Source organism: Hyperolius riggenbachi, chromosome 7 (assembly GCF_040937935.1).
Source record: "Hyperolius riggenbachi isolate aHypRig1 chromosome 7, aHypRig1.pri, whole genome shotgun sequence".
In the NCBI taxonomy this organism is placed as follows: Eukaryota; Metazoa; Chordata; class Amphibia; order Anura; family Hyperoliidae; genus Hyperolius; species Hyperolius riggenbachi.
Genome location: NC_090652.1, coordinates 97,622,034 through 97,648,815, shown reverse-complemented (window position 1 = coordinate 97,648,815; position 26,782 = coordinate 97,622,034). Strand labels below are relative to the sequence as shown.

At 43.6% G+C, this 26,782-nt stretch overlaps 1 protein-coding gene across 3 annotated transcripts in view; it reads left to right on the top strand.

Moving 5' to 3' along the window:
* Positions 1-26,782, top strand: part of LOC137524482 (ankyrin repeat and fibronectin type-III domain-containing protein 1-like) — a 747,681-nt gene that overhangs the window by 234,204 nt on the left and 486,695 nt on the right. For all 3 annotated transcript variants that reach the window (XM_068244405.1, XM_068244403.1, XM_068244402.1), the window contains one exon: positions 6,440-6,654. In XM_068244405.1, coding sequence (XP_068100506.1) covers positions 6,440-6,654 — 215 coding nt within the window. The remainder of the gene's footprint in view (positions 1-6,439; positions 6,655-26,782) is intronic.

The window sequence follows — 26,782 nt, the reverse complement described above, 5'->3', positions numbered from 1 at the left end:
ACGGTTCCTGCGCATTGACTGCGACCAGAGTTCGCACGATCTGTGCGCTGGCACCGTTTAGAAGGCTAAGTGCGGTCAGCCACTAGGGCCCCTGTGACACCAAGTTTGCAGATTACTGGAATAGATACAGGTGGAAATTATAGGCAATAAGCAAGACATCCCCAATAAAGGAGTGCAGGTGGTGATCACAGACTTCTTACTTCCTATGCTTTCTGGCTGATGTTTTGGTTACTTTTGAATGCTGGCGGTGCTTTTCATTCTAGTGGTATCATGAGACGGAGTCTACATCCCACACAAGTGGGCTCAGGTAGTGCATCTCATCCAGGATGGCACATCAATGTGAGCTGTGGCAAGGTTTGCTGATTATCTCAGCGTAGTTTCCAGAGCATGGAGGAGCTACCAGGAAACAGGACAGTACATCAGGAGACGTGGAAGAGGACATGGATTCCTCCTAATGCAAGACAATGCTAGACCTCATGTGGCTGGAGTGTGTCAGCAGTTCCTGCAAGATGAAGGCTTTGATGCTATGGACTGGCCCGCCCATTCCCCAGACCTGAATCCATTTGAGCACATTTGGTACATCATGTCTTGCTCCATCCACCAATGTCACGTTACACCACAGACTATCCAGGAGTTGGTCTATGCTTTAGAACTGGGAGGAAATCCCTCAGGAGACCATCCACCACCTCGTGAGGAACATGCCCAGGGGTTGTAGGGAGGTCATACAGGCAAGTGGAGGCTACAAACACACACTACTGAGCCTCATTTTGTCTCGTCTTAAAGGACATCTGAGGTGACTTGTGACATAATGATAGACATGTGAATGTACAGTGCCAAGAACACAAGTACTATCATGCGTTTCTTTTTTACTTTCTCTGACTGAAACAGTTAAAAATCGGGTATGCAAGTAACAATTTCTGTGTAGGTTGGGACCAGGTCAGACTATAATGTAACCCTCACTGAATAGGAATTGCAACTATATACCACTTTCCTGGCAGTAAATGGCTTTAGAGTAGGAAAGCGATAAAGAGTCAACAATTCATACATTTTTGCTCTGGCATACGTCAATGAATGTGTCATTGAGAAGAGACCATGAAACAGTAAAAACTTAAAAAGTAGATTTAGATATAAAATAAAACTGTGGGATAGCTAAAAAGAAATTTTTAGAAGAAGGACGATAACTGTAAGTGTTTATCTCATTAGTTAATTTTTACCTTGGATGTCCTTTAAGGACATTACGTCAAAGTTGTATCAGCCTGCGGTGTTTTTTTTCCACTTTAGAGTGTGACTCAAAATCCAGACCTCCATGGGTTGATAAATTTGATTTCCATTGACAATTGTTGTGTTATTTTATTGTCAGCACATTCAGCTATGTAAAGAATGAAGTATCTAATATTTAATTCATTCAGATCTAGGATGTCTTATTTTTTTGTTCTTTTTGTTTTGTTTGTTTTTGTGTTCCCTTTATTTTTTGAGCAGTGTACATACAATTTTAAAATCATATGGATGACATGCATCAATGATGAAGTGTTTGAGATGCACCCTTCAAAGACATAGACGTAATCTGAATTAGATAGAGAAAAACCTTGACAGTAATATTACATCTAAATGAATAAGAACAGACATATGTATAGACCCTCTGGGAACAGTGATCTGTGGCACTGCTGGAACAAAATCACTCAAAGCTGACCCACGCTTCACCAGTAAGAGGCTCAGACTGGCTTTGCTCCCACACTTCTTCACATCACATCTGTGACTGAGGGAAAGATCTACTGAACACTGCCAGTGAGGCTTTTCTTCTCTAGGCAATTGTGTTTATTAGGAAATGCTTCAGATTGCATGTAACTGTGTATTTAAACTATTCACTGCTACTTCTTTTTGGTGTTCAGAATTTTAGGTGTTATGATATGGTGCAGGTTCCTTTATGAACATACATTTAAAGTAATACTGAACACAGAGATCAAAATCATCTTAGAGTGTTTAAACCTAACCACTCCGCATCCAGACCTTGTTTCCCACTTATGGACCAGAGCAGTTAAGACATTTTAGCTATGTCCCTATTTAATCTGCAATACCGTTATCCCTACTTATGACACCTAAATGAAATATATATAGTTTTTTTTTACTTTGATTGTATGGCATTTTTTTCCTGGAACAGTTTTGTTTTTTATGCATTTTAATCGAAAAAAAAATTGGGAAAAAATAGAAAAAAACACATTATTCTTAGTTTTTCCAATTCCAGTTTAAAAATAAAAAGTGCTATTGTTGATAAAAAAACCCCCCACAAATTTTGTTTGCCTATTTCTACTGTGCACAGCTGTGCTTTAGTTACACGACTTATATCTATGTCCTTGTGGCATAAATGAAGTCACAGAGGACGTAGATAAACTGTAGTGGTGGAAAAAGTGGTTAAAGACCAATCTCACGAATAATTGTAAAAATTATTATGTGTACACATACTTATAAGAATTATATTTCTCCCAGAGTAAAATGCACTATTAATTACTTACTATGTTGCTGTTGCTTAACCACTTGAGGACCCCCAGTATTAAACCCCCCTAAAGACCAGGCCATTTTTTAACAAATAGGCCACAGACTTCGCTGCAGCGCCATCCAATTCAGCACACAAATGATCCCCCCCCCTTCTCCCCACCAACAGAGCTTTCTGTTGGTGGGGTCTGGTTCCCAACCCTGCCGCCCCCTCCCCCGTGTTTAGATCGCAGCGCTTTATAGGTTAATGAGACGGTGCTGGGGGACTGATGGCAGAGCTCCACACTGCCATTCATGCGGAGACGCACACACATCAGCGCTCGCGATCTCCTGCAATACCCGCCCCAAGGACCTTACGCTGATCGGCGTTAGACGGTCCAGGGGCTGCTGCCATGACCACGGCCATCAGCGTGACGCGGTCGGCAAGCAGTTAAAGTAAGCAGTAAAAATCTGACAGATCTGATGGATTTTGGACTAGTCCATCTCCCTGTGGGGATACTCAATATTCCATTATTCTTTACAAAAGCACCCACTGGAAAGGAACTATACAAAGATGCTGCCTAGCCTCCCTACTCACTTGCACACTGTTTTGGCACTTGGACTGAGCAACTACCAGATTTAGTAAGTGCTTTTGAAATTTGAATTTCCCAGTAATTTATAGTGCATTTTACTCTGAAACAAATGTATATTTCATACATTTTACATTTTTCTCTATAGTGGTCCTTAAAGAGACTCCGTAACAAAAATTGCATCCTGTTTTTTATCATCCTACAAGTTCCAAAAGCTATTCTAATGTGTTCTGGCTTACTGCAGCACGTTCTACTATCACCATCTCTGTAATAAATCAACTTATCTCTCTCTTGTCAGACTTGTCAGCCTGTGTCTGGAAGGCTGCCAAGTTCTTCAGTGTTGTGGTTCTGCTATGAACTCCCCCTTCCAGACCCCTCTCTGCACACTGCCTGTGTGTTATTTAGATTATGGCAGGTTCTCTCTGCTCTATTATCTTTTACAATCTGGATAAATCCTCCTCTGAGCTGGCTGGGCTTTCACATACTGAGGAATTACATACAGGAAGAGCTGTCTGCACTCTGCAGGAAGAAAAAGCCTGACACTTCAGTGGAAGATAGCTGCAGGGGGAAAGAAACACACAAATGATCTCTTGAGATTAAAAAGGAAGGCTGTATACAGCCTGCTTGTGTATGGATGTATTTTCTATGTGTGGACATACTGTACATCAACCTACTTCCTGTTTTGGTGGCCATTTTGTTTGTTTATAAACAAACTTTTTAAAACTGTTTTTAACCACTTTTAATGCGGCGAGGAGCGGCGAAATTGTGACAGAGGGTAATAGGAGATGTCCCCTAACGCACTGGTATGTTTACTTTTGTGCGATTTTAACAATACAGATTCTCTTTAAAGTAGAACATCAATTGTTTATAAGGAAAATAATGAGCTCCACTAGCGGCAAGTAGAGTGCACAGAGGAGGAGAATGAAGCCTGAACTGTAAAGGTTGAGTAACTAGCTATCCAGTAACTGGATCAGGCGGAGGTAGGGTAGTGCATTTGAGATGAAAATTTAGCAAATTTAAAAGCAAGTAGCATTCCTTGAACATGTTGTCAAGACGCTTTTTGCTAATTGTTCACTTAAAATTTTCAGGCTAGGTTCACAGTGGTCCCTTGCACGTGATAAAATGTGTGTGAAGTGTGAACTGCACTGGAGACTGGACATACAAAGCCTGCATGCAGCGAGTTAGAATAATACAATTGAATGGGCAAGGAGTTGACATGCAAAATTATTCTGCAACACAGCTGAGCACTGTGAACTAGTCCTCACTGCTCTTCATACGGTATACAGGTACATGGATATGGGTGTCTAAACAAAACATTTCTGCCAGAAGTAACTTGCACTTTTCATTTCTTTATGAGACTACAGAGATTATCTACAAAGTTTAACACAAAAAGTTGGAGTATCAGGGCAATCAAAGGAGTGCAAAATCTTTATTACTAAAACCCGACTGCGTGACACACCGTAAGTGCTCACTGTATACAACACTACCTAAATAAAGCTCAAACCCCTCTGCAGAGAGCCCCTCACCAGACATCGACATCATTTGTAGCTTACATAGTGATGCAGCCCTTAGGTAAATCCAATCAGTTACAGTGATCTGCACAGCACAGAAATTGCAGCCACACCACTCCATCTTCACCAGATATCTGTATAGTGCCTATATGAGGCAAAAGAATTTAAGCTATAGTCACCGGTAGTAAAGAACATGCCATATTGCAAAGTCTCTACCATTCACACCTGATTAATAACACAGCAGGTCAGAACTATCACATGTTGGGCTGGTTTGTTTGGTTGGCAATGGGAGTGGCCTGCATTTTGACATATAAAGTCAGCTGATGTCATACTTCCATGCAGCCAATAATGTTACACATTTTAGAACTATAGGAGCGGCATCATCAGATTAATTATGACTGACTGGATTTATCTAAAGGCTGCATCGTTCTATAAGCTATATAGTCATCCCAAGCGATCTGAGAGCTGTTAGCTGGAGAAGTATAAATAGTCTTGTAAATAACTGTCTCACAGAGGGGCTCACAATCCAATCCCTACCATAGTCATATGACCATCATAGTCTAGGTAACATTTTTAGGGGGAAGCCAATTAACTTATCTGTATGGTAATAAAACATTTTGTACCCCTTCGACAGTCCGGATTGATCCAACTTTTTCTTAAGAGTTAAGTAGTTTACATATAGTTATTGGAATGGTACTACTAATACCATTTTATATTTCACTAGATCAAAGCCCTCCCGTTTAAAAATGGGCACTAGGCCTTGGCTGCTACACCCCTCACCCCCCCCCCCCCCATTTACCCGTGCATGGCCGCGGCGTGCATGACGCACTCGCACACATCAGCCCCCCTGCACCCTTCCTCCTATGCTGTCCCAAGTCCACCCGAGTGCCGCGCATGCAGGCTAGGAAAACGCATTTTTGGTACACTACGGAGATTAACCAAGTGTGTGTGATTGGTGACTCTTTAAATATTGTCCTTTAAGGCCTCTTTCACAGTGCGACGTTAAAGTCGCACGTTAGAAAATGTTTTAACATGTACTAGCGCACAGCACTATTAAGTCTGTGCAACATTCACAGTGCACACGTTGCGTTGTGTGTAACTTGTAGCAATATTTAGAGAGTGCTGCATACTGTGCGTTTAGCAATAAATCTGCTGCATTGTGTGTGTTGCACATGCTCAGTAATGTATTTTTTTTTTTTATGTAACGCATGCACCGTTTTCGTTCCATCACTGTGCGATGAAAACGGCTCACCAAACGCAGGGCTAAAGAATGTACTATAACATCCAAGTTATAGTCTTTCAAAGCGTTGCATTAGGGGCACGTTATGCGACCTTAACGTCGCATCAAGCGCACTGTCCCACTGTGAAAGAGGCCTTAAACTGAACTGAAAACAACTTAGTACAGCATTGAAATGCAGTATAATAAATAGATGTCTCTTCCACAGAACGTATTTTAATTCAGCCCTGCCAGTTTCTTTTATTCTAATGACACAAAACACAGCCAACATCAACCATCTCTTTGGCCAACACAGCCAGTGCAAAATCCCCCCTACCAGCCTGATAAGCCATCCTCCTGCTATGCCCTTCTGTAATGAATCTCATGCTGCTGGGCTGAAAGTTCAGACCTGCATGATGCCAATGCTGGCGACTTGTATAGTAATGAAATGTTAGCACTTTAACTTTATTTGATTTGACTACAGTCAAGGGAAAGCTGACTTTCTGACCATATTTACCTTTTATGCACTGATATTGCTCATTATACCACCTTGTAAAGGAAGTCTGGCTTCATCTCACAGCAAATTGATGATATCCTTTGCTTTATCTTGACAAGTACACTGATGCATTTTGCACCTTCTCTTTTCCATACAGTGGACTCATGGCGCTGTGGAGAAAGACAAATGAACACCAGCACTTTAAATCCACTGCTCATTTCTTCTCCAGAGGAAACTCGTCCCAGTCACCACCAGTCCTTCCACATACGGAAGAGCATTTCTGTGGACAACCACCTTAGTTCTTGCCAGTACCCACTGCATCCTCCCGACTCACAGGCACCAAGGGTGAGGAGCAAGCTGAGGAGACAGTTTGTAAGTAAATATTTACTGGTTTTGTACATGCAATGATGGCCTAAAACTTACAACTGTTGGCATTGTGAGCTAAGATCATTTACTTTGAAGAGTACCTGAAGTGACATTGGGCACAATGACATTAACAGGCATATATACAGAACCTAACCCACTTAGAACTTGTCTGTGTTCACGTTTTCATCTATTTTTCATTGTTAGAAAACAATGCTTTATTTATTGCAGTCAGAGTGGTAAAACTACATCGGAAGATCTTCTGAAAATGAGGTCCTAAAACCATTGTGTGGTTGTACAAACACTTATAGTACTGTAAGGGTATTTAAAAAAAATTAGTTTAACTTACCTGGGGCTTCTAATGGCCCCCTCGCAGATGTCCTGTGCTGTGCCCACACCGCCCCGCAGACGTCCTGTGCCCTCACTGCCCAGCAGACGTCCTGTGCCCACACCGCCCCGCAGACGTCCTGTGCCCACACCGCCCCGCAGACGTCCTGTGCCCACACCGCCCCGCAGACGTCCTGTGCCCACACCGCCCCGCAGACGTCCTGTGCCCACACCGCCCCGCAGACGTCCTGTGCCCACACCGCCCCGCAGACGTCCTGTGCCCACACCGCCCCGCAGACGTCCTGTGCCCACACCGCCCCGCAGACGTCCTGTGCCCACACCGCCCCGCAGACGTCCTGTGCCCACACCGCCCCGCAGACGTCCTGTGCCCACACCGCCCCGCAGACGTCCTCTGCCCACACCGTCCCACAGATGTCCTGTGCCCACACCTTCCCGCAGACGTCCTGTGGCTACACCGCAGCCTGCTCACTTCCGGAATTTGCAACTTTAATGTTGCAAGTCACTGTGTCTGTGCGGCCCTAGCCCCGCGCATCCTCTCTCCCGCTGACTTCACCTCAAGTGTACTACGCATGCTCCAGGTGACGCCAGCGGGAGAAAGGACATGCGCGGCGCAGTGACTTGCGACGTTAAAGTTGCAAATCTCAGAAGTGAGCCGGCGGTGGGGATCGGAGGATCATTTTGTTCCGGTGCAGGCACAGGATGTCTGTGGGGGGTTGTTTAGAAGCCCGAGGTAAGTTAAACAATTTTTTTTTAAATACCCTTACAGTACTTTAAAGGCTCTTTCACACCAAAAAGCACAAACACATTTTGTTTTTTTTAATTTTCACTATGTTGGCCTCAATCGAAACGCAGGAAAAATGCAGCACAACAACGATTACCATTTTACAAAATCGGAAACGCATTCAGTATGAATGCATTCCCACAATTCGCACTGTAACTTTACTGTACTTGCATTTGGAAAATCACGCACCTTTTCAAAATCTAAAAAGAACGCAACAGGTGGGAAATGACCCTAATGGTAGCAGGACAGTGATAAAAAGGTAATCATTTCCCTCTATAGCTGCTGAATGATTAGCAGAATTGTAAGTGTTTTGGTAAATGTTGCTCAGACTTCAAACTGACGTTTTTCAATCCAAAATAAAAATATGGGATTCTGGGAAAGTTCGATTTTGGATTACTCAAGGTACAATTATTTATCCAGTAGGTTTACTTTCACTACAGGTTTGCTTTAAGGGAGTAAATACAAAGCTCTTTTATCCTCATTTTATTACCACACGCACGCCTACCTGGTGCCAGTATAATATGAATCACACCAGGTACATATTCTTCATATCCATCTTGTGCCTTTAAAACGGGGACCCGCTGTGGCCTGGAAACAAGTGTCGGCAGTGACAGTTTTCAAATTAAACTGTAGCCTTTGGATCTACTATCGAAGTGCTGACCATTCTGGGATTTCTGTCTATTTGGGAGCCTTCGCCAAGACTCTCGGGTTATGCACTGCTGCTCTGTTCGATTGAAGGCATGCCACTCCAAGCTCCCTGATTTTGAATAATATATGGTTTCCTTTAAGGACTACGCTTACAACAGATATGTAAATTTGCATTTGGTTACATTATGCAACACAGCCAAAATGGTTAATGGTGCTTCTTTACATATAAGCAATGTGTTGGGGTGTAGCAAAGTCTACAGATATGGTTGAAAGTGTGGTTGACTGGTATTCACATGGAATAGCATTGTTTATAGACACGGCCTTGTTTTATGGCCCATCACATATCCGGTTGCTTGCATCAGCATGTTCCTTTAATGCATGATGCTGCATGACATGTGATATGCTTCGCAAAGGCCAAAATGAATAAATGTATTCACTTCTTTTCAAATTCATTCACTGATACTGAATATATTGTCATAACTATGATTGGTCGGAAATGACAGTTACATTTTTCGTCCATATTCTGTTTTCTGTTTTTCCAATTTGCAAGGAGTATTGTAAAAAAGCAAAGCAAAAAAAAAACAAAACCCACAAAACACAAAAATGGAATCTTGGTCCAAAATTACCGCTGTAATGGGATTTTTTTTGTGCAAAAATTCTGCATTCTATTATTGGTCCAATGCTTCAGGTTCTGTGATTGGGCAAACATTGCTGAGATGCAGTAAATCACATTTCCACTGAATTCTGATTTGCAAATTCCTATCGGGAATGCGGAAGTTTAATTTCCGTGGAATCCGAATAAGCAACCCTAGTCATAACATGCTTGTAAACTTTTGTGAGGACAACATTTTAGAGACTTATCTTAGCAAAGGATTGGTAAATTGGCACAAGCATTATTTTGGCAAAGCTACCATAATTAGCAAAAGCTTTGCTGTATTGCAAAAAATATTGCGGTGTATTTTATTAACATACTGCTACCACCCTCTCTTTCACTGTTGTGACAGATAACCAGGTTTTGGAGCATTTTTTTCTACAAATAAAAAATATTTTTTTTCCTTATTTCTGTGATCATCAGCTCAACCAGTTTTTGCTTAGATAGAATGGGGAGCAGTTAGAATCTTTGCCAGGTTATTACAGCTGTCTAATTCCTGTGTGAAAGGTTTCCCTCAACTCCATCACTCCCTGTGGCTAAGTCACCTGAAAAAGGTGGTAAGGAAAAGCAATAAAAATCTGTCCAGCGGATGTTGGAGATTTAGTACAGGTGTAGTTGACATGTTAGTTTGTTGCACATTTGGTGTGATAGCCTGGTTATCCAACGGTTATGAAGAAAGATCTTTAAAGAAAACCAGAGATAATTCATATTAAAAGATTTATGTATACCTGGTGCTTCCTCCAGCCCCATCTGTACGGATCACTCTCTCACACCGCCGTCCTAAAGGTGGCCACTAACGATCCAATCTTTTTCATCCAATCTTACCAAATCTATGTAGTAGAAGAGTAAACTGAGTGAATATATTGAATAGATACTATAGGCAGTCCCTTATATTACATAGAATGGTAAGATTGGATGAAAAAGATTGGATCATTAGTGGCCACCATCAGTCTTTTCCGTCTTCTGTACCGGGTCCCGTAACTTCGGCCAGTCTGCGCAAGCACATTGCGCTCTCTCCGGTGGAGAATAGTACTGCTCCTGTACCTGGTCCTATGCCAAGGTGCTGCAGCAATGCAATGTGCTGCAGCAATGCAAGTCTGGTTACACCCAGTAACGAGGACTGGGAGTCAGAGTTGTTTTCCTACAGGCAGCAATGATATCTTACAAAGCCTCTGGTACATCTTACCTTAGCCTGTGGTAAGCTGATTGTCTTGACGACAGTTCCACTGCAACATTTACAAACTGATTTAGGGAAGGGAGATTGAAAGTTGTAGTAAAGAATAAAAAAGAATGACCATTTTTACTTTGATATATATACCTTTGCCAAGCTGCTGATATGCTGAATACATTTCATAGAAGGAATTGAAGGAATACGTTAAGATATCACTCTACAGATGATTAAGTCTGTAGCAGTCTTTAATGAAATGACTTTTTCAGGTACATTTAGAAGCAGTGAATGCATATTTTATTGTTATTGTTAATGAGCTTATTGTTATTACATTACACTGCATGGTTTTAGTGACCCTTTGGTAACACATTGATCCTTTTACAGTTGTGCACTGCTAGCACTATGCTAATTAAATTCTTGCACAGATTTTGTGCACCCATAGCAACTGAGTTCTGGATGGAACTGATGCTGCTTTCTGTTAATGCTGTGTGCCATAATGTGAAGCTGAGGCTGTATCTCCAGCTTTTATTTATAACTTGTGCGTTATGTGATACTCTGTACATTAGAAACTGTAACACTTCAGCAAGGTTGAATTGTATTATTTCACTTGAATTTTAAAGGCTTATAAGAGCAAGGAAAATCCCTTTTTTATTATGCTCATTTGCACTGCATTAGATTAAAAAAAAAAAGTCCTGCATTTGCGTTTCCGTATATTGATCTTCTTGTACTCACTCACTTGTGCTTTCAAAAATACCATCCATCTCAACACGTCAGTGCGCTACAGCATTTAACCAGCGCCTGGCAAGCTTCGTAATCAGTAAAACAATAAGGGCTCAGCCACACTATAAGCGCTTTTATGAGCGCTTGTGATTAATTAGCGCTTTCTAAGCACTTTTTAAAAATTGTTCCCATTCACTTTCATTAAAATTGCGGTGCAAATCGTGTAAATATCGCTGCGATTTTTACGTGATTTTTACCGTGATTTTAATGAAAGTGAATGGAAGCGATTTGTAAAACGCACTCAGAAAAGCACTTATAGTGGGGCTGAGCCCTAAGGCCCTGTGTACATAAATTAAAGGGAACCTGAAGCATGAGGTATATGGAGGCTGCTATATTTATTTCCTTTTAAACAATACCAGTTGCCTGGCTGTCCTGCTGATCATTCTCATTTCAGTAACATCTGAATCACATACTGGAAACAAGCAGATAGCTAATCTTGTCAGATTTTTGTCAGAAAGCAGATCTGCATGCTTGTTCAGGGTAGTGTTGGGCGAACATCTAGATGTTCGGGTTCGGGCCGAACAGGCCGAACATGGCCGCGATGTTCGGGTGTTCGACCCGAACTCCGAACATAATGGAAGTCAATGGGGACCCGAACTTTTGTGGTTTGTAAAGCCTCCTTACATGCTACATACCCCAAATTTACAGGGTATGTGCACCTTGGGAGTGGGTACAAGAGGAAAAAAAAATTAGCAAAAAGAGCTTATAGTTTTTGAGAAAATCGATTTTAAAGTTTCAAAGGGAAAACTGTCTTTTAAATGCGGGAAATGTCTGTTTTCTTTGCACAGGTAACATGTTTTTTGTCGGCATGCAGTCATAAATGTAATACATATAAGAGGTTCCAGGAAAAGGGACCGGTAACGCTAACCCAGCAGCAGCACACGTGATGGAACAGGAGGAGGCGCAGGAGGAGAAGGCCACGCTTTGTGAGACACAACAACCCCGGCCTTGCATGAGGGCAAGAAGCGTGCGGATAGCATGCTTTGTACCGCCATGCAGTCATAAATGTAATAAAGATAAGAGGTTCCATAAACAAGGACCGGCAACGCTAACCCAGCAGCAGCAGCAGCAGCAGCAGCAGCACACGTGATGGAACAGGAGGAGGCGCAGGAGGAGAAGGCCACGCTTTGTGAGACACAACAACCCAGGCCTTGCATGAGGACAAGAAGCGTGCGGATAGCATGCTTTGTACCGCCATGCAGTCATAAATGTAATAAAGATAAGAGGTTCCATAAACAGGGACCGGCAACGCTAACCCAGCAGCAGCAGCAGCAGCACACGTGATGGAACAGGAGGAGGCGCAGGAGGAGAAGGCCACGCTTTGTGAGACACAACAACCCAGGCCTTGCATGAGGACAAGAAGCGTGCGGATAGCATGCTTTGTACCGCCATGCAGTCATAAATGTAATACAGATGAGAGGTTCAATAAACAGGGACCGGAAACGCTAAACCATCCCAGATGTTCATTGGTCATGTTACTTGGTTGGGGTCCTGGAGTGTTGCGTAGTCGTTTCCAATCCAGGATTGATTCATTTTAATTTGAGTCAGACGGTCTGCATTTTCTGTGGAGAGGCGGATACGCCGATCTGTGACGATGCCTCCGGCAGCACTGAAACAGCGTTCCGACATAACGCTGGCTGCCGGGCAAGCCAGCACCTCTATTGCGTACATTGCCAGTTCGTGCCAGGTGTCTAGCTTCATGCCCGGTTTCAGGTCCAGCGGTGCCAGCCACAAATCTGTCTGTTCCTTTATTCCCCTCCAAATTTCCTCCCCTGTGTTCTGCTTATCCCCAAGGCAGATCAGCTTCAGCAACGCTTGCTGACGCATGCCAACAGCTGTGCTGCACTGCTTCCACGATCCTACTGCTGCTGGTGCTGGGTTAGCGTTTCCGGATGAGGTACAGCTTTGAGATGCGTTGGAGGAGAAGGAGTCAGAGAGGTAGGTGCTGCTGTTGTTATCCAGTGGGAGGGACGGCGGTGCAGCTGTTTGCGGCGTGGGCAACACCCGCGCCGTAGCAGGTGAGGAATCGCTGCCAGGCTCCACAAGGTTCACCCAGTGCGCGGTAAGGGAGATGTATCGACCCTGGCCGAACGCACTCGTCCAGGTGTCAGTGGTGAGGTGAACCTTGCAGGCAACGGCATTCTTCAAGCTTCGGGTTATTTAGCTGACCACGTGCTCATGCAACTCAGGCACTGCAGAGCGCGCAAAGTGGTAGCGGCTGGGAACCACGTAACGTGGGATGGCCACTGACATCATGCCCTTGAAGCTGTTTGTCTCCACCACTCGATATGGCAGCATTTCGCAGGCCAGAACCTTGGCTATGCTGGCTGGCTGTTACTGCCACGGCCCGGGGGTCATTTGCTGACAATTTCCTCTTGCGCTCAAACATCTCAGAGACAGACAACTCAACCGTAGGGCTGCACACCGAAGGGCTGTTGGTTGTTGTGTTTGATGAACACTGGGAGACCTCAAGAGCACTAGTCCGGAAAGTGACAGTGTCAGCATCGTCTGATGTTTGTGAATGTTGTGAACCACGCAATGGCTGGACTACTGCTGCTGCTGAGGCGGGTCTGGTGGTGAGTCTGGTGAACCCAAGGGAGGCAGTGTTGCTGGTGGTACCCTGTCCTGCCGCGTTTGCCCACAGTGTGGGATGTTTGGATAGAATGTGGCGGCTCATGCTGGTGGTGGAGAGGTTGTTAATACTTTTCCCCCTGCTCAGGCGGGTCTTGCACACCTTGCAAATCGCCATGGTAACATCCTCAGTGCAGTCTTCAAAGAAAGCCCAGACTTTGGAGCACCTGCCTTGCTGGCGATTTCTGTTTGCGCCTCTTTTGCCTCTCACTTGAACCATGCTTGCGGTGCCTGAAATTGCGCGCCGCCTACCTTGTGGCACAAGGCGAACTCGTGCAGCAGTGGGTTCCTCAACAGACTCATCTGTGCTGCTGCTACGACGGCGATGTTCTCGTTCACAAACAAAATCTGGGTCTATGTCCACATTGTCCATACCCTCCTCTTCCATCTCCTCAAACTCGTCATATGTCATTGTGGGGGGCCGCCGCCGTGGAGTAGAGCTCCCCAGAACAACCTCTGCGCAGCTCACTCCAACGTCGTCTGGTTATCTGGCAGTTGTGTGCGTGGTGTCGCTGCCGGTTGTGTCAGCTTTGTGCCCACTGGCTCCTTGTAACTGGCTGAGGACTCGGACCTCGTGCGTGATGTGCTGGTGCTGCTTAACCCACTGCTGGACGCTTGAGAGGTCATCCAAGTAATTATCTGGTCCTGTTCTTTTGGATCTGTGAGGGTTGTTGTCCTGGACAACATGGGCGGTATTGAGTGGGTTTTCTTGGGTGCTCCCCTGTGGCCTGTACGTGAACCGTCAGGGGAAACACCTCTTCCCTTGCCCCTCCCTCTTTCACCGGATTTCTTCCTCATTTCACTTATCCTTAAAGTACACGCTGACTGGCAGCAGTACAGTGGCAGTACAGAAATGCTATACAGTGGTGGGTGAGCGGTGTACCACATTTGTCAGCAGCGACACAGAGCACAATGCTATACAGTGGGGGGTGAGCGGTGTACTACTGTTCCCAGCAGACACAGAGTGGAAGTAAACACAATGCTATATAGTGTGGCTGAGCCGTGTACACAGAGTGGCATTAAACACAATGCTATATAGTCTGCTATATAGTCACCCCGAACAGGGTGATGTTCTGCAGAACCCGAACAGTGGCAAACACTGTTCGCCCAACACTACTGGGAGGGAACGCAGATTTTAGTACCTAAACACACGATACAACATGTTTTCCGGGGTCAGACTCTGAGGCACATACAGATGGTCCCGATCATCATCCTCATCATACAACTCTTCTCCTGAGTCTGACCCACCCACCACCTCTGCCACCCCAACATCCCCAGACACAGACCCCTCATCGTCCTCAACATTAACTTGGGATGCTGGCCTGAGCCAGACCTCCTCCTCCACATCAGGCCCCATCATCTCCTCAATGGCAGCCCTCATTAATCGCTCTGGCGCCGGACCGATGGACACAACGTTCTCCTCCGGGGAGGGCTGCTGCTGACCACTGGCTGCTGGGGTGGATGTTATAGCTGGCGTGGGGCGTTGGCTGTTGCTGTTGTTGGGAGTGCTGCTCACAGCGGAGGTCTCTGGGGAACTCATGTTGAGCTCATATAGTGGTTGACGGTGAGTGGAGTATTACTGATCCCAGCAATATACACACTGACTGGCAGAGTACGCAATGCTATATAGTGTGGCTGAGCGGTGTACACAGAGTGGCAGTAAACACAATGCCATATAGTCTGGCTGAGCGAGCGGTGTACTACTGTTCCCAGCAGAATCAGAGTGTCAGTAAACAATGGTATATAGTCTGGCTGAGCGGTGTACACAGAGTGTCAGTAAACAATGGTATATAGTCTGGCTGAGCGGTGTACAGAGAGTGTCAGTAAACAATGCAATATAGTCTGGCTGAGAGGTGTACACAGAGTGTCAGTAAACAATGGTATATAGTCTGGCTGAGCGGTGTACACAGAGTGTCAGTAAACAATGGTATATAGTCTGGCTGAGCGGTGTACACAGAGTGTCAGTAAACAATGGTATATAGTCTGGCTGAGCGGTGTACACAGAGTGTCAGTAAACAATGGTATATAGTCTGGCTGAGCGGTGTACACAGAGTGTCAGTAAACAATGGTATATAGTCTGGCTGAGCGGTGTACACAGAGTGTCAGTAAACAATGGTATATAGTCTGGCTGAGCGGTGTACACAGAGTGTCAGTAAACAATGGTATATAGTCTGGCTGAGCGGTGTGCACAGAGTGTCAGTAAACAATGGTATATAGTCTGGCTGAGCGGTGTACACAGAGTGTCAGTAAACAATGGTATATAGTCTGGCTGAGCGGTGTACAGAGAGTGTCAGTAAACAATGCAATATAGTCTGGCTGAGAGGTGTACACAGAGTGTCAGTAAACAATGGTATATAGTCTGGCTGAGCGGTGTACACAGAGTGTCAGTAAACAATGGTATATAGTCTGGCTGAGCGGTGTACACAGAGTGTCAGTAAACAATGGTATATAGTCTGGCTGAGCGGTGTACACAGAGTGTCAGTAAACAATGGTATATAGTCTGGCTGAGCGGTGTACACAGAGTGTCAGTAAACAATGGTATATAGTCTGGCTGAGCGGTGTACACAGAGTGTCAGTAAACAATGGTATATAGTCTGGCTGAGCGGTGTACACAGAGTGTCAGTAAACAATGGTATATAGTCTGGCTGAGCGGTGTACACAGAGTGTCAGTAAACAATGGTATATAGTCTGGCTGAGTGGTGTACACAGAGTGTCAGTAAACAATGCAATATAGTCTGGCTGAGAGGTGTACACAGAGTGTCAGTAAACAATGGTATATAGTCTGGCTGAGCGGTGTACACAGAGTGTCAGTAAACAATGGTATATAGTCTGGCTGAGCGGTGTACACAGAGTGTCAGTAAACAATGGTATATAGTCTGGCTGAGCGGTGTACACAGAGTGTCAGTAAACAATGGTATATAGTCTGGCTGAGCGGTGTACACAGAGTGTCAGTAAACAATGGTATATAGTCTGGCTGAGCGGTGTGCACAGAGTGTCAGTAAACAATGGTATATAGTCTGGCTGAGCGGTGTACACAGAGTGTCAGTAAACAATGGTATATAGTCTGGCTGAGCGGTGTACAGAGAGTGTCAGTAAACAATGCAATATAGTCTGGCTGAGAGGTGTACACAGAGTGTCAGTAAACAATGGTATATAGTCTGGCTGAGCGGTGTACACAGAGTGTCAGTAAACAATGGTATATAGTCTGGCTGAGCGGTGTACACAGAGTGTCAGTAAACAATGGTATATAGTCTGGCTGAGCGGTGTACACAGAGTGTCAGTAAACAATGGTATATAGTCTGGCTGAGCGGTGTACACAGAGTGTCAGTAAACAATGGTATATAGTCTGGCTGAGCGGTGTACACAGAGTGTCAGTAAACAATGGTATATAGTCTGGCTGAGCGGTGTACACAGAGTGTCAGTAAACAATGGTATATAGTCTGGCTGAGCGGTGTACACAGAGTGTCAGTAAACAATGGTATATAGTCTGGCTGAGTGGTGTACACAGAGTGTCAGTAAACAATGCAATATAGTCTGGCTGAGAGGTGTACACAGAGTGTCAGTAAACAATGGTATATAGTCTGGCTGAGCGGTGTACACAGAGTGTCAGTAAACAATGGTATATAGTCTGGCTGAGCGGTGTACACAGAGTGTCAGTAAACAATGGTATATAGTCTGGCAGAGCGGTGTACACAGAGTGTCAGTAAACAATGGTATATAGTCTGGCTGAGCGGTGTACACAGAGTGTCAGTAAACAATGGTATATAGTCTGGCTGAGCGGTGTACACAGAGTGTCAGTAAACAATGGTATATAGTCTGGCTGAGCGGTGTACACAGAGTGTCAGTAAACAATGGTATATAGTCTGGCTGAGCGGTGTACACAGAGTGTCAGTAAACAATGGTATATAGTCTGGCTGAGCGGTGTACACAGAGTGTCAGTAAACAACGGTATATAGTCTGGCTGAGCGGTGTACACAGAGTGGCAGTAAACACAATGCTATATATAGCGTGGCTGAGCGAGGTGCACAGTGGCAGTACACACAATGCTATATTAGTCAGGCTAAGCCGTGTACACAGAGTGTCAGAAAACACAATGCTATATATAGCGTGGCTGAGCGAGGTGCACAGTGGCAGTACACACAATGCTATATTAGTCAGGCTAAGCCGTGTACACAGAGTGTCAGAAAACACAATGCTATATATATAGCGTGGCTGAGCGAGGTGCACAGTGGCAGTACACACAATGCTATATATAGCGTGGCTGAGCGAGGTGCACAGTGGCAGTACACACAATGCTATATATAGCGTGGCTGAGCGAGGTGCACAGTGGCAGTACACACAATGCTATATATAGCGTGGCTGAGCGAGGTGCACAGTGGCAGTACACACAATGCTATATTAGTCAGGCTAAGCCGTGTACACAGAGTGTCAGAAAACACAATGCTATATATATAGCGTGGCTGAGCGAGGTACACAGTGGCAGTAAACAATGCTATATATAGTGTGGCTGAGCGAGCGGTGTACTACTGTTCCCAGCAGCGACACACAATGACTGGGGGGGACCCTGGCTAGCGTGGCTGGAGAGCGAACTACCCTGCCTGCCTACCCAAAGCTAAACCCACAGACAAATGGCGGAGATATGACGTGGTTCGGGTATTTATTTACCCGAACCACGTGACCGTTCGGCCAATCAGAGCGCGTTCGGGCCCGAACCACGTGACCTGTTCGGCCAATCACAGCGCTAGCCGAACGTTCGGGGAACGTTCGGCCATGCGCTCTTAGTTCGGCCATGTGGCCGAACGGTTTGGCCGAGCACCGTCAGGTGTTCGGCCGAACTCGAACATCACCCGAACAGGGTGATGTTCTGCAGAACCCGAACAGTGGCAAACACTGTTCGCCCAACACTAGTTCAGGGTCTACGGCTAAAAGTATTAGAGGCAAAGGATCAGCAGGACAGCCAGGCAGCTGGTATTGTTTAAAAGGAAATACATATGTCAGCTTTCATATTCCTCTTCTCACTTCAGTTTTCCTTTAAAGAATGGCACCAGTATATGTTACCCATGTCCAGCAAGTAACCCAGATCTGAAACGGGAAAGAAGTGCTGCAGTCAGTTAACACTGCGATAAAGCAGTAACTAAATTATGTTGGCCCAAATGTAGTCTGCAATGTCTGGCTCCAGTGTCGAACTGGGAGCTGGAAAAGCTGAGGAAATCCACTTGCTGGCCAAGCAGCAGTAATCAGGTGTTGCTGCTCACACTGAAGACTTGCTGCAGGTTTCTATTGGGAGTGATAACACAGGTTTACAGCTGCTTAGCCAGCAGGTGGATTTCCTCAGTTTTTCCACTCCTAATCTGACACTGTCTGGCTCTCACCACAACTGCAAGCCCCCTGACTTTAAACCTGAACTCCAGGTGTATAGCTGAGCACTCTGGCAAACAGGCACATCAGAAAACATTAATTGAACTCTGCAGATCTGCAGTACGCTAGTGAGTCATCGGTGTGCTCCTCTTAGTGCTGGATGGGATTTCTCTTCAAGCACTTGTAAAAAAAATGTCCTAATACAAGAAGGTCAAATCACACTTGGGGCTCAATCCCACTAGCAGCCTTTTCTAAGAGCTAGTGATTTGAAAAAGCCCTTGCTAATGCAATGCAATCGGGAATTTGTATAAAATCCCATCTCTTAAGTGAGATCACACCCCCAGCAGTACATTAGCAGGAGCTTTTAAAATCACAACTGCTTAGTAACAGCTTAGTAAAGTACTACTAGTGTGTTCCAGGCCTTGTAGTCTGTTGGTATAAAATCCATTGTATGCCTATAATGCTTTGCATGTATGTAATATGTCCTATAAAACGTGCAAAAGTGGATGCTAATTTTATTGGATATAAAGTTGAAAAAAATAATTAACATTCCAAGGATGGACTTTCAAGTGTAGTTTGACTGTTTGTAAGGCAGCAGCGGCACACTGCTTTTACTAGCATGGGGCTTCTCTAGGAATTAAATGCCAAATCAAGATCTATTTACTTTCCTTGCTGCGTAATATGTTGGCGCTTTATAAATACAATAAATAATAATAATAATAATGATTTAACCACATTATACAAAGGCACTATATCAGAAGAGCAAGTAAAACACCAGCTTCACATTTCCATTATCATTGTCAATGTCACCGTCAATGTGTGCTCTGAGCCCCATTGCTTAGTACAGCCTATTTGCCCTGTGTGTCAGAGGATGGGCTCAGGACAGGTTTTTGTTACTCAAGAAAGGAGAGTGATCTACAGGAACAGTCGGGCACTGCAGTGGCAGTAAATAAGATGGCACAGAGTCTAGAAGAAAAGTTGATTTGGGCAGGTAAAATGTTTTTTCTTTTTTTATGTAAACATTGAGCCCCCCAGGAAGTCAATTACTATGGACTGATATGTGCAATGTAAGCAAAGCATGTACAGGCCCACTTTAAGATTATTAAGAGGCAAGGGCAGATAAAGGATCAGATTACTGGTGCTATTTTAAACTTAAAGGTTACACTGGTCGATTTGCCATCAGATTCGACCAAAAGATAGATCCCTCTCTGATCGCATCTGATCAGAGAGTGATCGTATGGCCACCTTACTGCAAACAGATTGTGAATCGATTTCAGCCTGAAACCGATCACAATCGGTGGAGCTGCCGCCCCCTCATACATTACCTGTTCCGGCCGGCGCGAGTCTCCTGGTCCACTGCTGTCTTCTTTCCCGCCTGGTCCCGGCATCTTCTCCGCATCGGCTCCCGGCTGGCATCTTCTCCCATCACCTTCCACATCACACATCCGGCATCCGCGTATAACTTTCTGTCACTCCAGTGACAGCGGAAGTTCAAATAGAGCGCCCTCTATTTGTACTTCCGCTGTCACTGCAGTGACACAGGAAGTTATGCCGGATGCCGTGATGCGGAAAAGATGCCAGCCGGGAGGTGACAGCGAGGACTCGCGCCGGCGGAGCAGGTAATGTATCTCCGCTGTATTGCGTCGGTCGTCGGGCATTCGAACACCGTTAGCGACGCACTCCCGACCTGCCGGCGATCGAGAAAATCTTCCGCATGGATGGATCGACGGGAACGATGAATTTCGGACGGAAATCCATCGTTCTGTCATATTTGTGCGCGGCGATTTCACGGCCGTTTCGATCACTGTGATAGAAACGGACGTATTTCGGCGGTAAAAAACGTTAGGTGTATGGGCCCCTTAAGGTGCACTGAAAGCACAAATAAAGTTTAACTGGAGCTACACAAACTACGTAACGCGTGTTTAGTAAATACAGTAACTAACTTCATCCACACAACACATACGTTGCCTTTTTAATGTTTATTGCTAGCTGACTCGGTCAACACTGGGACCTTTTCACACTTGTACATTGATGATCCCAGTAACGCAACGATAATGCAATGCAATCCACGGGGACATCGGGGACAGTGCATGGGCAGCCCCGTCTGATGTCACCACTCATGTATTGCTGAATGTATTTCAATTACATTGGATGGGATCCCAACTGCAGATGCTGTGCATTTCTGTATAACTCACAGCCACCTGTGTTGCTAGCCAAATCACTAGCATGGACAGACCCTGAATCAGTTAGTAATTCATTTGTGTGTATAACACCAGTTACTCTGTTTACCCAGGAAGGTTCCTGCAAATAAGAAGTCCCATTACAGTATATTTTTGCATGCCCATTAAAATATAATGTTGTTTATTGCATACAGCCTTTAGCTATTTAGTTCTCATACCACTTTAAGCTAAAATACATTCTGGAAAGAATTAAATGGCTACAAATAGCTCCTAAGTTTGTGGGTTCTTCCAACCAGCTCTTTATTTCTTAATGGTCATCCTGTAAGTAGTGAGTCATTTTTATTTCCACAGCACTTGTTTTTTCTTGTAATTGCATTAGACTTTGGTATTTTGTCAGCTTAGAATAAAAAAAGTCCTGGTCATAATTAAATGTTTAATAATTAACATTACAAAGTTGAGTGTTCCTTTAACCATTTCAGCCCGCAGGTTGTTTTCACCTTATGGACGAGAGGAATTTTCACATTTCAGCGCTTCTCCTATTCATTCCCCAATAACTTTATCATTACTTATTACAACACAATTATCTATACCTTGTTTTTTCTGCCGCCTATTAAGCTTTCTTTGGGTGGTACATTATGCTTTATAGAGTGAAGATTTATTTCACTCTAAATGCATGGGACTAATAAGATAAAAATTGAAAAAATTCATTATGCCTCAGTTTTCAGCCATTATAGTTTTAAAATAAAATGTTCTACTATGGATAAAAGGCACACATTTTATTTGCCCATTTGTCCCAGTTATTGCAAAGTTTAAATTATATCCCTAGAACAACGTATAGTGACAATATTTTATTTGGAAATAAAGGTGCATTTTTTTTCAGTTTTACATCCATCAGTAATCACATGCCCATAATTTAATAATAATATACTCTCTTGACATACATATTAAAACATTATTAGTCCCTAATGTATGTAGTTGTAATTTTACTATTTGGCCACAAGATGTCCTCGTGCATTATTTCCTATAAGCGTATAATAAGTACGCTTAATAGGAAATAATGCGTAGCTTAGTTACTCGGAAGTGACGCAGGCATCACGGCTGCTTAGAGGGGAGATTAATGAATGGTAACAAAGTTCCCATACATTAATGTAACGATCTGTAGTGGGTGCGGCGGAAACGAGTGAGCGGGAGGCAACGTGGTGGCAGCAATTGAGGATGATCACCGTTTTTAAACAAAAACAGTGCTCATTCTCGGCGAAATGCACGGATTCGCTCAGGCGACTTATGTTCCTTGCCACCAATCCCCCCTGACGCCGAGACCATCGTGATTGCACCCACAGCCCCGCAGACTGTACAGATGTGAGGCTCACGTCTGTGCGGCAGTAATGGTCAAGTTATATTTCAGAAATACAGCTGAAGACACAGATGGTGAGTACAAACTAAACTGTCTCCTCCTTGGTACTTCAGTGGCTGCAGACAAGTCAGGTCATGCTGATAGGCTTGTGAAGAGTAGCAGCACACAAATGATCATCACTGTAATCCTAGATGTTTCCTAGAGGGAAGCTCACAGTATAATGTTGTCAGTACTGTGCTTTATATACTCTCGATTTATACTCGAGTCACTAATGGAGAGGGGTGGGGGTTGGACACGTTCAGCTATGCTTCGGGGACATCTAGAAGGTAGAAACAGAACCCCCGGCCACTGACTGTGTGTGTGTGTATGTGGGGGGGGGGGACTTCTTTTAATCGAGTCAACCATTCCATGTTTTTTTTCAGTTTTTCTGGAAGTAAATTTTGGGGGACGGGGGGTCAGCTTATTCTTAGGTCGGCTTATACTCAGGTGTATACGAAAACTTAGGGGGAAAAGTGAACTGAATAAGACCCATAAGGTCTTTGGCAGGGGTCCCCAAACTTTTTTGGTCAAGGGCCGGGTCAACATACTTCAGACTGCTGGGGGGCCAAAACATACATAAAATGATGTTGAAAAACATTACATTGAATCTAGGTATTGATTTCCCCCAATCATAGAGGAGAACGCCAAGCAGCAGCCATTCAGTCATACAGCCCCCGAAGAACGTCTTTGTGCACCAGACAGTGAAGCATACCCAGGTGACAACCTACCTTACAGTTGGACAGCAGTGTCACCTGATTCAGAATTGGATTGGAAGCCAGCAAACTACTGCTCACTGGCTTCTACAGTATGTGGATGGGCGGTGCCAGCACTGCTATTCTATATGCAGGCCGCTGATATTTAAAGATGCAATGGGCCACATCTATAAGTTATACATTTTTGTGTTTTTGGGCCAGTGAAAAAACCTCAAAGTTTGAGGACCACTGATCTATGGGATTGCAGAAAAGTCCAGTTTAGGATTAGAACTATAGATACAGATGATTAGCTCATCAGTTTACTTTCACTTCAAGTTTGCCTTAAAACTAATTTCGTACCTCCCCCCTACCCTATCCTTACTTGACCCTACTATGTTTTCTTTTGAATAACATTTTAGTTTTATTTGTGTATTAAAATGTATTTCTTTTTGTAGTTTAGCTTTCAGTGATGATGAGATGAATACAAGCAGGTTGTTTTTGGCAAGGTAACAGTGGCTTTTCTCATAGTCAGATGGTGCTTTAAATTTTAATAACTTCTCCTTGTGTTATGTATAGCAGGAGTAACACGATCCTGACACTGATAGCCTTCTATCATTCAGTTTCCTGCCTCATTACCAGCCCTAGTAGTGTAATAAGGATCTCCTGTTACATTTCTATGAAATGTTAAACCCCTAGCTCCTTTAAAAGAATATACTGAAAACCTCACATCCCTGGACAGCTTTTCAGATAATATTTTGAACTCCATCACTGGCATCAGAAAAGGCTGGTGCTTCCAGCTTGAGACTTAGACGTCTGTGGAATTGACTGTTAGAGACACATTGATACAAAAGGAAGATACTAGAAGATCACTAGGTTTTTTTTTTGTTGTTGTTGTTTTTTGAGTCTACTAGTATCCATTCATCTTACCAACTGACAGACCTTAACAGAAATCTCCCTCCCTTTATCCCTTCAGTTGGTCCGTGTCAATCTAAGTAATCTGTCTCCCTGTAGGTGTGATCATAATTGCGTACTCCTTACTTTTATGGCAAGCGGTGGAGACTTTACAAACTGTAAAACCAACCATTGCTTTTGATCTTGCTCTATAATACTTGATGAACAATTTGCTTCCGGGATATATTCACTTCTGCAAATAGTTCTGCATTTGCTAAGTGTACAAATGGAGCGGTTCGGACTGCAATCCCCAGGTCATCAGTGCTGAGGTACTTGGAAGGCATGTTTACAAGGAGAAATCTGTGTTTCGCGGTAAGATATTTTCAGTTTCAGTGTTTTCATTGTAATTTGATATAACCTCTAATACTGGAAGCACTGCAAAATTCTACAGAGAATCAGTCACTAATGATAATCTGTGTCTACTGTGAACTTGATCCTAAAGTGATGTTTTTATCTTCCTGGAAAATAAATCTTTGTTCTCTCTTTTAATTGTATTGTGTTGTTTCTATAGACCTGTGCATTTCCCTATTGTTTGAGGTTGGAAAGACCCCAGGGAGACTGTTTTTCTGCCTGACCTTAATGTTTTTTTCTGATAACCGTCACATATCAAAGCCTTCCATTTGCTGAACAGTCAGTACTAAATGTCCCTTTTTCATGATGGCGTTTTTAATTAATGACTATAAATGCCTTTGCCAAATGGCAACAAATGTTAATATTTTAAACTGTAACATTTGCTTTCTGATGAGTGCAGTCATAACAAAGTTGACTTAATTTGGCCAGGTGTTCTCCAACATGCTACGTATATATTCTGGGGCATACTTTAGTTGGGCTCAGGGAGTACTTAATTTTGAACGTGAAACACTCATCTCACCTACTGCCTGCTTTGATGTATGTAGGAACAAAACCTATCCTGGGTCAGGTGTATGTGCGCCATTTTTGAGTGTGAGCATGATATGGCGACAGCTCCTCTCTATTGTATGTGACATTGGGGTAGGAAATCAGAATCGTGTGAGGCTAGGATGTTATTTGACAACTTGCCCCACTCCTACATACTCCTCTGTGTCTGTATATATGGGACCCAGGTATGTACAGCACTGTGTCTACTTTATATGTGTGTAATGCTGTCCTTCTTTTTTATTAAAAATAATAAAAGTTATATTTTAAGTGCGCTTTAGGGGCGTGTTCCAAATTTGGGACACGTAATTGGGGTACTTAAATGTATCATAAGCAAAGCATTATATAAATTTTTTGAGAAACAAAAGGCTAAACCATATATTAAATAACCTTAAGTATTTACAGTTTAATAAAAGCATCAAGGGATATTTATAAACCATTTATACACAATTAGGAAGTACTCCTAAGCAATATATATGTGCCAGGGTTTCCTTGAGATGATTTTACTTCAACTTGGTCAACAGTCATTAGGGGGTACATGCTGGAATAATATTGAGAAACACACAGTTCTTGATTGTAGCCAGGCTTCATTAGGCTTTAACTCACAATGGCAGGGTTCTGTCTCTGTTGGTTTTGTAATTGCTAGTATGCTTTGGTAGTAATGGTCTGTTTTAGTAATATTTATGCTTATGTTGTTTACCTCCAATACAGAAGTTTATGAATTTATAGTACCCAAACATTATCACAGTGTGCTTGCTTGTCAGACTTGCCCTGTGCTTCTATTCCATGGGTCCAGAATCTTAGAAGCTTTGACTGCAGCATGAAAACACAATCCACAATTCACACATTTCTTCAAAAAGAAAAAAAAATACCCATCATATTTTTCTTTAAACAATAGCATCATAAATGTAATAACAAGTAATGCTGGCCATATACTTATGTTTTTTTGTCCAATATTCCAAAATAAGCAAAAACAAATACCGTCAGGCACTCAGACGCAGCTAGTTAATGTGTGGATAAATCCAGGTTTGCTGCAGCAGTGATATCCCCAATACAAATGCAATGTGCTCAAGAAGGAATGTCAGTCCATGGATATGTACAAAAGAAGAGAACAATGGGCTCTATTTATAAAACTTGTCATACATGACTTATTTATTACCTATTTGATAGAAATAACTTTTCAGCACATTTACAAGCAAAATAATCACTCAAAGTAAGTTGTTCCCAATTAACTTAATTTGAATAATGTCTTTTCTTACCTTAAGATTATTATATTTTTGCTCTTTGGGAGCTTAAAAAAAGTAACATAGATAAGGTGAAAACATAGGAAAACAGGTGAAAAAGCTTTGTGAATCATGCCCAATGTCTGTGACCATTGCATTTATTACCAATAAGATGCAAATGCATAAAGGACATCAATGGAAAACAGTCTTGTATGAATTAACATTAAAGATGTACTTATCGCATCAATGGTGGTTGGGTTGAAGGAGGTGGCAGTGGGTGCTGGGAGGTGCACCGCCTTACGACCGTTTCCCAGGGTGTGAAACCTACCTTCTTTCGAGGCCTCTGTGCACCAGGCCTTGGAAGAAGCCAAATTTCACACCCTGCAAAATGGTTGCAAGTCCATGCACCTCCCAACACCCACTGCCACTTCCTTCAAC